The 17,471-nt window shown below is 50.6% G+C and overlaps 1 protein-coding gene across 4 annotated transcripts in view; it reads left to right on the top strand.

The window, feature by feature from the left end:
- NCKAP1 (NCK associated protein 1) overlaps positions 1-4,733 on the top strand; it is a 92,443-nt gene extending 87,710 nt beyond the window's left edge. For all 4 annotated transcript variants that reach the window (XM_054177040.1, XM_054177039.1, XM_054177038.1 and 1 more), the window contains 3 exons: positions 2,235-2,344; positions 3,080-3,169; positions 4,479-4,733. In XM_054177040.1, coding sequence (XP_054033015.1) covers positions 2,235-2,344; positions 3,080-3,169; positions 4,479-4,595 — 317 coding nt within the window. In that variant the 3' untranslated portion in view covers positions 4,596-4,733. The remainder of the gene's footprint in view (positions 1-2,234; positions 2,345-3,079; positions 3,170-4,478) is intronic.
- Positions 4,734-17,471: the final 12,738 nt, after the last annotated feature.

Genomic DNA, 17,471 nt, shown 5'->3' with positions numbered 1-17,471 from the left:
GGAACACATCCAGACAGGGATGGGAAGGCTGCAGAGAAGGAGACTCCACAACCTCTCTGGGCAGCCTGCTCCAGGGCTCTGTCAGCCTCACAGTGAGGAAGTTTCACCTGATGTTGAGGTGGAACCTCCTGTGCTGTAGTTTCCATCCATTGCCCCTTGTCCTATCCCAGGGTGCAACTAAGCAGAGCCTGTCCCCTCCCTCTTGACCCCCAGCCCTCAGATATTGATAGACATTTATTAGATTCCCTCTCAGTCTTCTCTCCTCCAGATTAAGCAGCCCAGGGCTCTCAGCCTTTCCTCATGCTTTCATCATCCTTGTAGCACTCCATTGGATGCTCTTGAGTAGATCTCTGTCCCTCCTGAGCTGGGTAGCCCAAAACTGGACACAGTATTTCAGGTGAGGTCTCAGCGGGGCAGAGTAGAGGGGGAGGAGAACCTCCCTTGGGTTGGAACTCGATGATCTTGAAAGGTCACTTCCAACCCCAACCATTCTATGAATCTCTGCACCTTCCAATACCTTCTTTTTCCATATTTCTAAAGGCCACAGGGATCTTTCTCAGGCTGTGGGGATTGCAGCAGGCTGAAGGGAGATGTGTGCTGCAGGTGCCATTCCTGACCCCAGTGATTTGCTACCATGTGCAGGGTGCTAAGGGATGGTCTCTCATTGTGATGAGTCTGCTTGCTGCTCTACACCTCCCTGAAGGGAAGTTGTAGCCAGGTGGGGGTTTATCTCTTCTCCCAGGCAACCACCACCAGAACAAGAGGACACAGTCTCAAGCTGTGCCAGGGGAGGTTTAGGCTGGATGTTAGGAAGAAATTCTTCATAGAGAGAGTGATTGCCCATTGGAATGGGCTGCCTGGGGAGGTGGTGGAGTCACCATCTCTGGAGGTGTTTAGGAGGTGACTTGATGGAGTGCTTTGTGCTATGGTTTAGTTGATTAGATGGTGTTGGGTGATGTGTTTGATGCGATGATCTTGAAGGTCTCTTCCAACCTGGTCTGGTCTGGTCTGTTCTGTTCTATTCTGTTCTGTTTCATTCTGTTCTGTTTCATTCTGTTCTGTTTCATTCTGTTCTGTTTCATTCTGTTCTGTTTTATTCTGTTCTGTTTTATTCTGTTCTATTCCATTCTGTTCTATTCCATTCTGTTCTATTCCATTCTGTTCTATTCCATTCTGTTCTATTCCATTCTGTTCTATTCCATTCTGTTCTATTCCATTCTGTTCTATTCCATTCTGTTCTATTCCATTCTGTTCTATTCCATTCTGTTCTATTCCATTCTGTTCTGTTCTATTCTGTTCTGTTCTATTCTGTTCTGTTCTATTCTGTTCTGTTCTATTCTGTTCTGTTCTATTCTGTTCTGTTCTATTCTGTTCTGTTCTATTCTGTTCTGTTCTATTCTGTTCTGTTCTATTCTGTTCTGTTCTATTCTGTTCTGTTCTATTCTGTTCTGTTTTATTCTGTTCTGTTCTGTTCTATTCTGTTCTATTCCATTCTGTTCTATTCCATTCTGTTCTGTTTTATTCTGTTCTGTTTTATTCTGTTCTATTCCATTCTGTTCTATTCCATTCTGTTCTATTCCATTCTGTTCTATTCCATTCTGTTCTATTCCATTCTGTTCTATTCCATTCTGTTCTATTCCATTCTGTTCTATTCCATTCTGTTCTATTCCATTCTGTTCTATTCCATTCTGTTCTATTCCATTCTGTTCTATTCCATTCTGTTCTATTCCATTCTGTTCTATTCCATTCTGTTCTATTCCATTCTGTTCTATTCCATTCTGTTCTATTCCATTCTGTTCTATTCCATTCTGTTCTATTCCATTCTGTTCTATTCCATTCTGTTCTATTCCATTCTGTTCTATTCCATTCTGTTCTATTCCATTCTGTTCTATTCCATTCTGTTCTATTCCATTCTGTTCTATTCCATTCTGTTCTATTCCATTCTGTTCTATTCCATTCTGTTCTATTCCATTCTGTTCTGTTTTACTCTGTTCTGTTTTACTCTGTTCTGTTTTACTCTGTTCTGTTTTACTCTGTTCTGTTTTACTCTGTTCTGTTTTACTCTGTTCTGTTTTACTCTGTTCTGTTCCATTCTGTTCTGTTCCATTCTGTTCTGTTCCATTCTGTTCTGTTCCATTCTGTTCTGTTTCATTCTGTTCTATTCTGTTTTGTTCTGTTCTGTTCTCATTTTTCAAAGCTGATGCTGAGGGAATTTATCTCTTGTGTTCTTTCAGGGCATTGCAACAACATTCACTGCTTGGCAAAAGCTATCAACCAGATTGCTGCAGCTTTATTTACCATCCACAAGGGAAGCATTGAAGACCGTCTCAAGGAGTTTTTGGCCGTATGTATAACTCCATTTCTCGAGCTAACTCCTCTCAGAGCAGAGGAACTTTGGCCCTCTGATAGCCCCCCCTCAGTCTGGTTTCATACACAATCAGTCTTGGGCAGTGATTGCATTGGAAGTGTGTTTGCCATTGGAAGTGTTAAGTTCACAGCTAGGAGGAATCATAGGAGGGAGCTGGGGTTGTTCAGCCTGGAGAAGAGGAGTCTCAGTTGTAGACAGCAACCTCATTGCTGTCTGCAACTACCTGAAGGGTAGGACTGGGGGGAATGGAGCAAAAGTAGAAGTGGGTAGATTGAGATTGGATGTTAGGAAGAAGTTCTTCCCCCTGAGGGTGGTGAGAGCCTGGCACAGGTTGCCCAGGGAGGTGGTGGAAGCCTCATCCCTGGAGGTTTTTAAAGCCAGACTGGATGTGGCTGTGAGCAAGCTGCTGCAGTGTGAGGTGTCCCTGCCCATGGCAGAGGGATTGGAACTGGCTGAGCCTTGAGGTCCCTTCCAACCCTGACAATTCTGTGATTCTCTACTGCATATTAAACACTGTTAGAAATCATGCAGGGTGGCTCTCTGAGGCTATAGCTCAGCCATGATTCTTGTGTTCAGGATTCCTTACGTTGCAGATGTCTGTTGGTCAGGATATTGGTTTCTTCAGGAAGGTTTTGTGTGTGTGTGTGTAACAAAAGAGCAGAGGTTGATCAATACAAAGCCTTATTGATTCCTTTATTGATTTCCCTGCAGCTTGCATCGTCCAGCCTGCTGAAGATTGGCCAGGAGACAGACAAAACAACCACAAGGAACAGAGAATCTGTTTACCTATTACTGGACATGGTAAGCTTCTGTCTGGTTTATGTGTTGCTAGCTGAGGGAGCAGGCTCCACGTTGCATCACTCAGCAGGAGGGTTTGGGCTGTCACCTTGTGTGTTGCAGCTTGTCAGCCAGTGGAAACCAGTTTTAATTTGTGATCATTTCTAAGCTGATGTCATCCTTCCCAATGTCAGAAATCAGTGATTTTCATTCCTCCAACACCCATAGTGTGCACTTGCAGCCCAGAGAGCCAGCCAGAGCCTGGGCTGCAGCAAGGGAAGTGTGGCCAGCAGGGTGAGGGAGGGGATTCTGCCCCTCTGCTCCACTCTGCTGAGACCCCACCTGGAGCACTGTGTCCAGTTCTGGAGCCTCTATTCCAGGAAGGATCTGGAGGTGCTGGAAGGTGTCCAGAGAAGGGCCAGGAGGATGAGCAGAGGGCTGGAGCTGCTCTGCTATGAAAGATTTGGAGGTGTTCAGTGTGGAGAAGAGAAGGTTCCCAGGAGACCTTCTTGTGGCCTTCCAGTATTTTAAGGAGGCCACAGAAAAGCTGGGGAGGGACTTCTTAGGGTGTCAGGGAGTGATAGGACTGGGGGGAATGGAGCAAAACTAGAAATGGGTAGACTGAGATTGGATGTTAGGAAGAAGTTGTTCCCCATGAGGGTGGTGAGAGACTGGCAGAGGTTGCCCAGGGAGGTGGTGGAAGCCTCATCCCTGGAGGTGTTCAGAAAATGTGTAGGCATGGCACTCTGGGGCATGGTGGTGTTGGGCTGAGAGTTGGACTGGATGTGATTCCCTGATCCTGCCGTTGGTCCCCTGGCACTCAGGCACAGAATCACAGAACTGTCAGGCTTGGAAGGGACCTCAAGGATCATCCAGTTCCAACCCCTCCATCATGGGCAGGGACACCTCACACTACAGCAGCCTGCTCACAGCCACATCCAGCCTGGCCTGAAAAACCTCCAGGGATGAGGCTTGCACCACCTCCCTGGGCAACCTCTGCCAGTCTCTCACCACCCTCATGGGGAAGAACAACTTCCTATGGGGCTTCCCTGGGCGACCCGTTTCAGGGTCTCACTGCCCTCATGGTGAAGAATTCCTTCCCATGGGGCTTCTACCACCTACCTGGGCGACCTGTTCCAGTGTCTCACCACCCTCCTGGCGAAGCCTTTCCTCCAAGCATCCCATCTGCACCTCTCCATTTCAACCTCACGTCCATTAACCGGCTTCCTACCGAACCCGCGAGCGCCGGCGCGGCGCCGCCTCCCCCGAACCGCTGCAGCAGGCTGTTTGCTTTGTGCCAACGACCCCCCTGCTGCTCCTGGGTGTCTTTCAGATCGTGCAGGAGTCTCCCTTCCTGACTATGGATCTCCTGGAGTCTTGCTTCCCTTACGTCCTGCTGAGGAACGCGTACCACGCCGTCTACAAGCAAAGCGTCACCTCCTCCGCCTAGAGGAGCCGCCGGCGGGAGATAAGGGCCCAGCACGCGTCTATGTGGCCTCGGTTTATCGCTGTCAGCTGTGGAGCTCTTTTACTTTCTGGCCTGATGAACAGTTTTGTGCATTAGACATCTTTATTTTTTTTCCCCCCCTCTCCCCTTTTTTAATTATTATTATTTCCCCCCTCCCCCCCCCCCCCCAAGTTGGATTTCTGAGCAGCGGTTTCTTAACGCGGTCCCACGACGATCGAAGCTTTGCTTGATTGCTTTTCAGTTCCTTGGTTAGGTTTGCACATCATGCAAGGGGAGGGAGGAGGGAATTCTCATCTCCTCTTTTGGCCTTTTCTTTCTTCATTTTCTTTCTCATTTTCTTTCAAACACCTCTTGTCCATTTTTAGTTGGAGTTCGCTTCAGAGCTTCGGGTTCGGTTCTGTTCCTCCTCTGCTTTTGCTTTGGCGGTGGGGTCTGGGGTTGGGGTTTCTTTGTGTGTGTTTTAAGGGAGGGGGTGGGGTGTAGTTCAGGTTGTTGGTTTGGTTTGTGTCTGGGTTTTGTTTGTTGGGGTGGGGAGGAGTTGCTGTTGGGTTTGGGGTTATTGTTTTGGGGGGATGTAGTTTCTGTTGTTGGTTTGTGTCTGGGTGTTGTTTGTTGGGCTGGGGAGGAGTTGCTGTTGGGTTTGGGGTTATTGTTTAGGGGGGAGTTGGGTTTGTTTAGTTTGGGGGCTGTAGTTTGGGTTGTTGGTTTGGTTTGTGTCTGGGTTTTGTTTGTTGGGGTGGGGAGGAGTTGCTGTTGGGTTTGGGGTTATTGTTTAGGGGGGAGTTGGGTTTGTTTAGTTTGGGGGCTGTAGTTTGGGTTGTTGGTTTGGTTTGTGTCTGGGTGTTGTTTGTTGGGCTGGGGAGGAGTTGCTGTTGGGTTTGGGGTTATTGTTTTGGGGGGGTTAGTTTGGTTTAGTTTAGTTTTGGGGGGTGTAGTTTTGGTTCTTGGTTTGGTTTATGTCTGGGTGTTTGTTGGGTTGGGGAGGAGTTGCTGTTGGGTTTGGGGTTATTGGGTTGGGGTTGGTTTGGTTTAGTTATGGGGGGTGTAGTTTTGGTTGTTGGTTTGTGTCTGGGTGTTTGGGTTGGGGAGGAGTTGCTGTTGGGTTTGGGGTTATTGTTTTTGGGGGGGTTAGTTTGGTTTAGTTTAGTTTTGGGGGGTGTAGTTTTGGTTGTTGGTTTGGTTTGTGTCTGGGTTTTGTTTGTTGGGCTGGGGAGGAGTTGCTGTTGGGTTTGGGGTTACTGTTTTGGGGGGGGTTGGTTTGGTTTAGTTATGGGGGGTGTAGTTTTGGTTATTGGTTTGTGTCTGGGTGTTGTTTGTTGGGTTGGGGAGGAGTTGCTGTTGGGTTTGGGGTTATTGTTTAGTGGGGGGGTTGGTTCTGTTTACTTTTGGGGGGGTTTTGTTGGTTGCTTTTTGCTTGGGGAGGTTTTAGGGGGTTGGTTTTTTGGTGGTGGTTTGGTTTCTGTGTGTGGTTTGAGGGGGGGTTGTAGCTTTTGGGGGGGGGTTGTATGTCTGGGGGGTATTGGGGGGTGTTTGTGGAGGATTTTTGTTTGGTTGGAGGTTTTTGTTTGGGGTTTTTGGTTTGATTTTGCTGTGGTCTGGGGGTTTTGGTTTGATTTTGTCTTGGGCTGGGGGTTTTGGTTTGATTTTGTCTTGGGCTGGGGGTTTTGGGTTGGATATTGTCTTGGGCTGGGGGTTTTGGGTTGGATATTGTCTTGGGCTGGGGGTTTTGGGTTGGATATTGTCTTGGGCTGGGGGTTTTGGGTTGGATATTGTCTTGGGCTGGGGGTTTTGGGTTGGATATTGTCTTGGGCTGGGGGTTTTGGGTTGGATATTGTCTTGGGCTGGGGGTTTTGGGTTGATATTGTCTTGGGCTGGGGGTTTTGGGTTGGATATTGTCTTGGGCTGGGGGTTTTGGGTTGGATATTGTCTTGGGCTGGGGGTTTTGGGTTGGATATTGTCTTGGGCTGGGGGTTTTGGGTTGGATATTGTCTTGGGCTGGGGGTTTTGGGTTGGATATTGTCTTGGGCTGGGGGTTTTGGGTTGGATATTGTCTTGGGCTGGGGGTTTTGGGTTGGATATTGTCTTGGGCTGGGGGTTTTGGGTTGGATATTGTCTTGGGCTGGGGGTTTTGGGTTGGATATTGTCTTGGGCTGGGGGTTTTGGGTTGGATATTGTCTTGGGCTGGGGGTTTTGGGTTGCATATTGTCTTGGGCTGGGGGTTTTGGGTTGCATATTGTCTTGGGCTGGGGGTTTTGGGTTGGATATTGTCTTGGGCTGGGGGTTTTGGGTTGGATATTGTCTTGGGCTGGGGGTTTTGGTTGGATTTTGTTGTGGGTTTGGGGGCTGGGAGTGTTGACTGTTGATCATGCAAAAGCAAAACCTGCTTGTTTATTTCCCAGGAGAGAAAGAGAGAGAAAAAAAAAAGACCAACAAAACCTTTAAAACAAAAAAACCCACCCTGTATTTAGTGATTATTTTAGACAGTGTAGCTTTCATCTCTGTGTGTAAATTATTTCATATATAGGGAGAGTTATAATCTTGTACCTATTGTTCTTATGGAAAGGAAAAGAAACACAACAACAAACTTACTACTATTGGATGTGCATTTCTGTGAAGTCATGACAGCATCTCTGGTTTTTATTTGGGGGGAAGCATTCACCAACCCTGTGTGCTGTTGACACTACTTAACATTAACAATGTCCTGGGGACTCACTCACCCTTCAGCCAGAGCTCCTCTCCCTCTCCTCTTTAAACAGCAGCAAGTGAGTGGTGTTTGTATAAAGCATAGTGGACAAATTTTCTTTTTGGGGGTTGTTTTATTTCCCTTCTTCTTTTTCTTTCAAAACTAACTTCTGTGGTGCCCCTGTTGGCATTAACACACTACCATTGTACCCTGCTGTATAATAAAGAAACACATTCTTTACACAGTGCTCACCTGTTGATAAAAGCTGTTTAGGCCCTTGAACCACTTTTTATATGTTTTGGATTTTGGAGATCCCAAGTGTACCTTCCATAACATACAATAAACACTAGACTGTACTTAGCTGTAGGTGAATTCTTTTCACACAGAAGTGTTCCCCACCCCCTACCCTGGTCGTTGGAGCTTTAAAAACTGTGCTGCTGTGCCTCAGTTGACATCTCACAGTTCATTAAATATTGATCCTTAGAGCTTTATTTATATTTATTTATTTCTGTGAAGACTTCTTTCAATCCTTCACCTCCTTGGCTCCTGTGATTAGTGACTCTAGGAGGCCAAGAAGGCCAATGGTATCCTGGCCTGCATCAGGAATAGTGTGGCCAGCAGGAGCAGGGAGGTCATTGTGCCCCTGTGCTCAGCACTGGTTAGGCCACACCTTGAGTCCTGTGTCCAGTTCTGGGCTCCTCAGTTTAAGAAGGACATTGAGAGACTTGAAGGTGTCCAGAGAAGGGCAACAAGGCTGGGGAGAGGCCTTGAGCACAGCCCTGTGAGGAGAGGCTGAGGGAGCTGGGGTTGCTTAGCCTGGAGAAGAGGAGGCTCAGGGGAGACCTTCTTGCTCTCTACAACTACCTGAAGGGAGGTTGTAGCCAGGTGGGGGTTGGTCTCTTCTCCCAGGCAAGCAGCACCAGAACAAGAGGACACAGTCTCAAGCAGAGCCAGGGGAAGTGCCAGGCAACCAGTGACAGAAGGAAAGGACACAGTCTCGAGCTGTACCAGGGGAGGTTTAGGCTGGAGGTGAGGAGAAAGTTCTTCACAGAAAAAGTAATTGGCCATTGGAATGTGCTGCCCAGGGAGGCAGCAAAGGCCTCCTGGCTGGGATCAGCAATGCTGTGTCCAGCAGCAGCAGGGAGGGGATTGTCCCTTGGCACTCAGCTCTGGGGAGGCCACACCTCGAGTGCTGTGTCCAGTTTGGGGCACCTCAAGACAAGAGAGATGTGGAGGTGCTGGAGCCAGGGCAGAGGAGGGCAAGGAAGCTGGGAAGGGCCTGGAGAAGGAATCTGATGAAGAGCAACTGAAGGAGCTGGGGATGGTTAGTGTGAAGCAGAGGAGGCTGAGGGGAGACCTCCTGGCTCTCTACAGCTCCCTGAAAGGAGGTTGTGGAGAGCTTGGTGCTGGTCTCTTCTCACAGGTCATTAGCCATAGAACAATAGGGAAGAGCCTCAAGCTGCAGCAGGGCAGGTTCAGATTGGACAGGAGGAAGAATTTTTTCCCACCAAGAGTGGTCAGGGCTTGGAATGTGCTGCCCAGGGAGGTGGTGCAGTCCCCAAGGCTGGATGTGTTTGAAGGTGGTTTGGCTGTGGTGCTTGGGGCTGTGGTTTAGAGGTGATCCTTGTAGAGTAGGGCTCTGGGTTGGCCTTGGTGATGCTGAGGGTCTTATCCAACCTGAATGTTTCTGTGCTTCTGAGTTAAAATCCATGTAAAAAGTGTCAGTTTAGTGCCATCATCCTTCAAATCCTCATTTTACATCCTGCAGAGAGAAAAGCACAGCTGCAGCACACAGCCCACGGCGCTCCGAGCCCCACAGCGTGTTGTGGAGCCTGCAACTGGAGATGATCCTCAAACAGGAGAGTGCTGCTGAAAGCTACCACGGCTGAGACAGATGCAGAACAGGCCTTCTCTTATCAGTGGTGCAGACTGGCAGGCCTTGAGCCTGAGAGCTGACCATATGGTTGTGCTCTCTTACTCCAGGGCACAGAAAAGCCGATGTGTTTCTCAACAGGCCCTGGCCGGTGTATGGAGCCCCTGTTCTGCGTGCAGCTTCTGTGCACGCCACTGACTTCTTCTATTATGAAAGAGCTGTTGTGTGCCCACTTAACAACAGCTTCCTCTGTCCAGAGGAGAGGGGGGTGGGGGTAAAAGAGGCAACAAAGCTGGGGAGGGGTCTGGAGCACAGCCCTGTGAGGAGAGCTGGGGTTGCTTAGCCTGGAGAAGAGGAGGATCAGGGGAGACCTCCTTGCTCTCTACAACTCCCTGAAGGGAGGTGGTAGCCAGGTGGGGGTTGGTCTCTTCTCCCAGGCAGCCAGTGACAGAAGGACAGAGTCTTAAGCTGCACCAGGGGAGGTTTAGGCTGGAGGTGAGGAGAAAGTTCTTCATAGAGAGCCATTGGGATGGGTTGCCCAGGGAGGTGGAGTCACCATCCCTGGAAGTGTTTAAAACTGTCCTGGGTGAGGCACTCATTGCCATGGTTCAGTTGATTAGATGGTGTTGGGTGATAGGTTGGACTGGATGATCTCAAAGGCCATTTCCAACCTGGCTGATTCTGGGATTCTGTGAAAAGCAATTCTTCCTCTGGAGCTGGCAGCACCGTGTCCACCACTCAGCATGTTCCACCGTTGCCATTGGACATTGAGTCCCTTCAGGTGGCCTCTTGTGCATTTCCAGAAGTGTTTGTAATTCCTGGAGCATGAAGCACAGGCAGCTGAGCTGGTCCCATACAGAGCCAGTTTGGATTAGATGTCTAATTCCCACAGGGGAGGGCTCTGCTTTGTGCAACAGAGAGTATGGAAGAAGGAATGTTGTGTTGCTGCCCAGAAAACTTCTTTTCCCCCCCTTGCTTTAAGAATTGTAGCCATCAGGACAAAAGATGCCATTAAACCCCATGGCTACTGTTCAACCTTGGTTGCTGTTCAGCCTTTGCTGCTGTTAGCAATTTGGTTGGGGGATAGGAAGAAGGAGTGGTGATCACACAAACTGCCACATGGAGCCATACCAGTTGGGATGGCCTGGAGGATGGCAGTCCTCCTCAGAACATACCAAACCAGGCTGGTGATCTGAGGCAAGATAGGAGCCTTTATCAGCAGCTCAGCATGGGCTGGAGCTGCTCTGCTCTGGAGACAGCCTGAGAGAGTTGGGGCTGTTCAGTCTGGAGAGGAGAAGGCTCCCAGGAGACCTTCTTGTGGCCTTCCAGTATCTGCAGGGGGCTACAGGAAAGCTGGGGAGGGACTTTTGAGGGTGTCAGGGAGGGGGATGGAGCAAAACTAGAAGTGGGTAGATTCAGACTGGATGTTAGGAAGAAGTTGTTCCCCATGAGAGTGGTGAGAGACTGGCAGAGGTTGCCCAGGGAGGTGGTGGAAGCCTCATCCCTGGAGGTTTTTCAGGACAGGCTGGATGTGGCTGTGAGCAACCTGCTGTAGTGTGAGGTGTCCCTGGCCATGGAACTGGCTGATCCTTGAGGTCCCCTCCAAACCTGGCAATTCTGTGATGCTGTGATTCTGAAGCCTCTAAATGTTTGAGCTGGCACATAAGCAAGTGAAAATGGCCACCTGAGCTGTGTCCAAAACCTGATCCAATCTGCTGTTAGTCATGCTCACTCTTTTACTGCTGGGTTAGAATGACCTGCTCACTGCATAACTCGATCCAGTGAGTATTGCACAGTAAGGACAGTGAAGATTTTACACAGACTTGGCCAGACTCCACAAATCAAGCAGTGATGACTATTGGTTTCTTCCCTGCATCCCCTTCACACCCTATTCCAGCATACACAGGATCACAGTGCATCAGAGGTTGGAAGGGACCTCCAGAGACCATCCAGTCCAACCCCCCCTGCCAGAGCAGCATCACCCAGGGGAGGCTGCACAGGAATGCATCGAGGTGGGGTTGAAAGGAGAGAGAGAGTCAGAGAAGGAGAGAGAGAGTCAGAGAATGAGAGAGAGTCAGAGAATGAGAGTCAGAGAAGGAGAGAGAGAGTCAGAGAATGAGAGAGTCAGAGAATGAGAGAGAGAGAGTCAGAGAATGAGAGAGAGTCAGAGAATGAGAGAGAGTCAGAGAATGAGAGTCACAGAATGAGAGAGTCAGAGAGTCCTAGAATCAGAGTCACAGGGTCCTAGAATCTCACAGAGGTTTCCATGCAGAGCCCTTCGTGGTGCCACCAGCAACTGCTCCAAAATCATCTAACCTGCAGAGGAAGCAGCTCTGGGTTCTGTGTATAGCTCAGGCTTGGTCCCAGGGCATGGCAGCCCCCAGTCAGCTCCTGCTGAGGGCAGCTTGGACTCCCCCTGGGTTTTTTCCCCCCAGCACCTGGCAGTGCTGAGGCTGTTGCTGCAAGACTCAGCTGTTTGTGCAGGGCTTATTTTAGGGCAGGGGTGTGATTTGCTGCTGCTGCTTCCTGCTGCTGAGCACCGCTCATAAATCTGGGAGGGGGAGCAGGGGCAGAGGCAGACCCAGGCCGTGCAACCCGAGAGGCTGTAAAGCTGAAGGAGTAAATCCATGGCTTAACAAAATTAAATGCAGAGTGGGTCAGGGCCTTGCAGCAGGCACCTCAAGCTGTTGATGCAGGGGCCTGGCTAGAAAATGCTGTGTAATGTATATGGTATCAGAGAGCCCCGCAGGGTATTTTGCCTCCTGTGCCCCATCTGGAGGTGATTATAAGGGAGAAGGCTCAGTGCAGTCTGTTGTGTCTCTAGTGTGGCCCACAGTGGGAGGGGAAAGGGATCTTTTCTTCATTATCTGCAGTGGTCACACCATGAGAGCATCTCAGCAGCTTGCTGCATTAGAGCAGCCAACTGAATGCACCTCCACATCTCACATGGAATCACAGAATGGGCTGGGTTTGCAGGGAGCTCCAAAGCTCATCCAGTCCAGCCCCCAAAGCAGTCAGCAGGGACATCCCCAACTAGATCAGGCTGCCCACAGCCCTCTCCAGCCTCACCTTCAGTATCTCCAGGGATGGGGCCACAACCACCTCCCTGGGAAACCTGTTCCAGTGTTCCACCACACTCATGGTGCAGAGCTTGTTCCTCACATCCAATCTCAATCTGCTCTGCTCTACTTTGAAGCCATTGCCCCTGGTCCTGTCCCTGCAGACCTTTGCAAACAGTCTCTCTGCAGCCTGCTTGTAGCTCCCTTCAGGTCCTGGCAGGTTGCTCTTAGGTCTCCCTGGAGCCTTCTCTTCTGCAGGCTGAACACCCCCAGCTCCCTCAGCCTGTCCTCAGAGCAGAGCTGCTCCAACCCCCTGAGCATTTTCATGGGTCTTGATGTGATTCTGTGCTCTTGCCCATGGTCCCTTGGCACTCAGGGGCAGGGTGGTGTTGGGTTGAGAGCTGGGCTCAATGTGATTCCATGGCCCTGCCCATGGTCCCCTGGCACTCAGGGGCAGGGTGGTGTTGGGTTGAGAGCTGGGCTCAATGTGATCCCATGGCCCTGTCCCTAGTCCCCTCCAGAGCAGCAGCAGTAGGCCCCCTTTGCTAAAGCAAGAACTGTCTTTGGGCCATCAAGTACATTTCAGTGAGTACAGTTAGGGGGCTGCAGATGGTTGTCCTTCCTCTTTGCACTGGGGACTTTCCATATTGATACAGATCAGGACCAATGGAGCTGCCTTGCTCTCAAACCCAGGCAAGCTCCCTCTCAGGCTGAAGTCCAGGAGCCCCAGGACTGCCCAACCAACGCTGCTTTGGCTGTGTGCTGTGCTCAGCTCAGCTGCCTTCAGCTCCTTCCTTAATATTGGCTGCAGCATAAACTGATTCTGCAAGAATTTGGGCTTGCAGCCCTTCCAGGAGCATTGCTTGACCTTTCTGGGACTTGGTACAAACTTCCTGTGCTTAATGCCTCTCAGAAATAGGCTTTGCTCACATTTCTTACTTCTAAGTCCATGTCTGGTTCTTTTGCCTTACTTTTTCAGGCTTTTGTCTTCATTTTTTGCTGCTTTTAGTAATACACTTGCACAACTGAGAGCCTTGGGGCTGTTTAGTCTAGAAAGGGGAAGACTGAGAGGGGATCTGATAAATGTCTATCAATAGCTGAGGGCTGGGGGTCAGGAGGGAAGGGACAGGGACAGGCTCTGCTCACTTCTGCCCTGGGATAGGACAAGGGGCAGTGGATGGAAACCACAGCACAGGAGGTTCCACCTCAACATGAGGAGGAACTTCTTCCCTTTGAGGCTCACAGAGCCCTGGAGCAGGCTGCCCAGAGAGGTTGTGGAGTCTCCTTCTCTGGAGCCTTTCCAGCCCTGTCTGGATGGGTTCCTGTGTGACCTGTGCTGGATTCTCTGCTCCTGCTCTGGCCAGGGGGTTGGACTTGATGATCTCCAGAGGTCCCTTCCAACCCCTAACATCCTCTGATCCTGTGAGTGCTTTGAGCAGCACACAGCCCTTGCAACACTTTCTGGCTGTGCTTTTCTGCTGGAACAATACTACAGATTCCAGTGTCCAGGTGGAAAACCAGCATTGCAGAGAGCAAACTTCAGTATGGAGAACCACTATGGTAAACCCTATCCTGGCCAGAAAAGTCTGGGGAAATCCCAAGCAGCAAAGAAATTCACCCTGCAAGATGGAGACTCCTGGGGGAGATGTATGTGCGTGCCTGTCTGTGTGGATAGACTGAAAGCCTACAACAGGCAACATGAAGCAAATTGCTGTTGGCATAGAACCATAGAATTGTCAGGGTTGGAGGGGACCTCAAGGAGCAGCCAGTTCCAACCCCCCTGCCATGGCCAGGGACACCTCACACTAGAGCAGCTTGCTCACAGCCACATCCAGCCTGGCTGCAAACACCTCCAGGGATGAGGCTTCCACCACCTCCCTGGGCAACCTCTGCCAATGTCTCACTACCCTCCTGGGGAAGTACTTCTTCCTAACATCCAAGCTCAATCTCCCCATTTCTAGTTCTGCTCCATTCCCCCCAGTCCTATCACTCCCTGACACCCTCAAAAGTCCCTCCCCAGCTTTCCTGTAGCCCCCTGCAGATACTGGAAGGCCACAAGAAGGTCTCCTCAGAGCTTTCTCTTCTCCAGACTGCACAACCCCAACTCTCTCAGTCTGTCTTCCTCCTGTCCAATCTGAAGCTGCCCTGCTGCAGCTTGAGGCTCTTCCCTCTTCTTCTATGGCTAATGACCTGTGAGAAGAGACCAGCACCAAGCTCTCCACAACCTCCTTTCAGGGAGCTGTAGAGAGCCAGGAGGTCTCCCCTCAGCCTCCTCTGCTTCACACTAACCATCCCCAGCTCCTTCAGTTGCTCTTCATCAGATTCCTTCTCCAGGCCCTTCCCAGCTTCCTTGCCCTCCTCTGCCCTGGCTCCAGCCCCTCCACATCTCTCTTGTCTTGAGGTGCCCCAAACTGGACACAGCACTCCAGGTGTGGCCTCCCCAGAGCTGAGTGCCAGGGGACAATCCCCTCCCTGCTGCTGCTGGACACAGCATTGCTGATCCCAGCCAGGATGCATTTCTAATCCAAAGCAGCAAGCTGATAGCTCCCTGTGCTTTGTCTACCTGCAGGAGCTGAAACAAGAGCCTGGTTGGAATGGGAAATGCACAATAAATCCCATTTTTATGACTCTCCAAGTAAATGCTTGGATGCTTTTAGTGTGAGAAGCACTTCAGGAGCCTGGGTTTGGCCAGCTCCTGGGCTGGTTTGGGTTTGTGGCTTGGTGTTTGTTTTTGTAAGAAGGCAGTGAATATAAGCACATTCAATTGCACCTAAGCCTCAGATGGCCCTGGAAGGGCTCACAAAAGCCAAAACCTGTCCTGAAAAGAAGCATTTGAAAAGAAGTATTTTTACCCAGGCTGGTTTTCTTTTTAGGAACAGCCTAAATAGAGACATGGCCATGATCGCACTGGTTTTGGTTTGTTTGGGGTTTGGTTTCTTTCAGCTGCAATGGGGCAGAGGCAGACAGCAAAACACAGAACCTGGCTTATAAACTGCTGCCCAGCAGCCACAAGGGCAGCCTAAGAGCAGGAGGAGGCTGTGAGCCCTGCATTGGCTTCTCTGAATGCTCATTTGCTGCTCTGAAGGGTCTGGCAGGAGGTGCAAACTGAAAGGGAAAAGGTGACTTAAAATGATGTCACCTGGAGCTTGCAGCTTAATGGAAGCTGTTCCCCATGGGTTGGGGTTGGAAAGGCTCCAGAGAAGGAGACTACACAACCTCTCTGGGCAGCCTGCTCCAGGCCTCTGGGACCCTTACAGTGAAGAAGTTCCTCCTCATGTTGAGGTGGAACCTCCTGTGCTGGAGTTTCAATTCAGTGCCCCTTGTCCCATCACAGGATGCAAGAAGGCAGAGCCTGCCCCTTCCCTCTTGACCCCCAGCCTTCAGATATCGATAGACATTGATCAGATTCCCCTCTCAGTCTTCTCCTCTCCACACTAAACAGCCCCAGGGCTCTCAGCCTCTCCTCCCCAGGCAGGGCTCCAGTCCCTTCAGCATCCTTGCAGCCCTCCCTTGGACTCTCTCCAGCAGATCCCTGTCCCTCTTGAACTGGGGAGCCATTTTAAACCTATAAACCACTCCAGTGGTTATCACAGTACATTAAAGGGTGGAAGGGACCTCCAGAGATCAGCCAGTCCAACCCCCCTGCCACAGCAGCATCACCCAGGGGAGTCTGCACAGGAATGCATCCAGGTGGGGTTGGAAAGGCTCCAGAGAAGGAGACTCCACAACCTCTCTGGGCAGCCTGCTCCAGGCCTCTGTCACTCTCACTGCAAAGAAGTTTCTCCTCATGTTGAGCTGAAACCTTCTCTGGTCAAGTTTGTCCCCATTGGTCCTTGGCTCATTGCTGTGCAGCACCCACAAGAGCTTGGCCCCCTCCACTTGACCCCCAGCCCTCAGCTATTGAGAGACATTGCTCAGATCCCCTCTCAGCCTTCTCTTCTCCAGACTCAACAGCCCCAGGGCTCTCAGTCTCTCTTCACAGGGGAGATGCTCAAGTCCCCTAAGCATCCTCCTGGCTCTCCCTTGGACTCTCTGCAGCAGCTCTCTGTCTCTCTTGACCTGGGGAGCCCCAAACTGGACACAGGATTGCAGGCCCAGGTGCCACAGAGCAAGGCAGCATGTTCAGTTCCCAGCCAGCTGGGTAACAGTTGTCTTGTTGTTGTGTTTGGGGGTTTTCTTCATGACACCATGTACTTCACAACCATTTATTTTACACTGCAGGAGGAAATTCAAGCCTCAGACTGTGCAATGCCTAAATCTGTGGAGCTGGGAGGGAGAGTGAGCCAAACCAGCTCTCTTTTTTAATTGCCCCTGCAGACAGACAAGCTCCCCTTTGACAATTCTGCAAGTCCAGATGCGAGCTGAGGGGCATGGGCAGCCTGACTGATGGCCCTTGAGACTGCTACACACACACACACACGTGTCTGTGGATGTTTCTACTTATTTCTGAGGCCCAAAGTTTCTTCTGGGACTGGAGAGAACAGTTCAGTCCTTGAAATCAGCATCTGCCTGCAGAGGTGGACAAATAAAAGGTCAAATACTTGTGCTGAAGGATTACAGCTCCCTGTTTGTTTGACACATGCCTCCAGTGGAGCCAGCTGGACTTTTTGCAGCTGGGTGAAAGGGAGCAAAGTTTCACCTGCAGTGATAAAAGTTGAAAGCATGCAAAAAACAAACCAAAAAAAAGAAAAAGAAAAGCCTTTCTGGGCTTGGGGCTCTGAGTCTGCATCCATGGCTGCCCTCACAACCTATCCACGCTTCACAGCAGCACAGAGTGTTAGGGGCTGGAAGGGAGCTCCAAAGCTCATCCAGTCCAACCCCCTGCCAGAGCAGCATCACCCAGAGCAGCTCACACAGGAACACATCCAGGTGGGGTTTGAAATACCTCCAGGGAGGGAGACTCCACAACCCCCCTGGGCAGCCTGCTGCAGGCCTCTGTCACCCTCACAGGGGAAAAAACTCTTCCTCCTGTTTCCATGGCACTTCCTCTGCCTCAGCTTCCACCACTGCCCCTGGTGCTGGCATTGGGCATCCCCCAGCAGAGCCTGGCTCCAGCCTCTGGGCACTCACCCTGCACAGCTTTAGCAACAGCACTGAGGTCACCTCTCAGGCTCCTCCTCTCCAAGCTCCAGAGCCCTCAGCTCCCTCAGGCTCTCCTCATGAGGAAGATGTTCCACTGCCTTCAGCATCTTTGTGGCTCTGTGCTGGACTCCCTCAAGCAGTCCCCTGAGGTCCTACTTGAA

This window comes from Dryobates pubescens, chromosome 37, assembly GCF_014839835.1.
Source record: "Dryobates pubescens isolate bDryPub1 chromosome 37, bDryPub1.pri, whole genome shotgun sequence".
NCBI classification, from domain to species: Eukaryota; Metazoa; Chordata; class Aves; order Piciformes; family Picidae; genus Dryobates; species Dryobates pubescens.
Note: the sequence above shows the minus strand (reverse complement) of the source record. Positions and strands in the feature narration are given on the sequence as shown.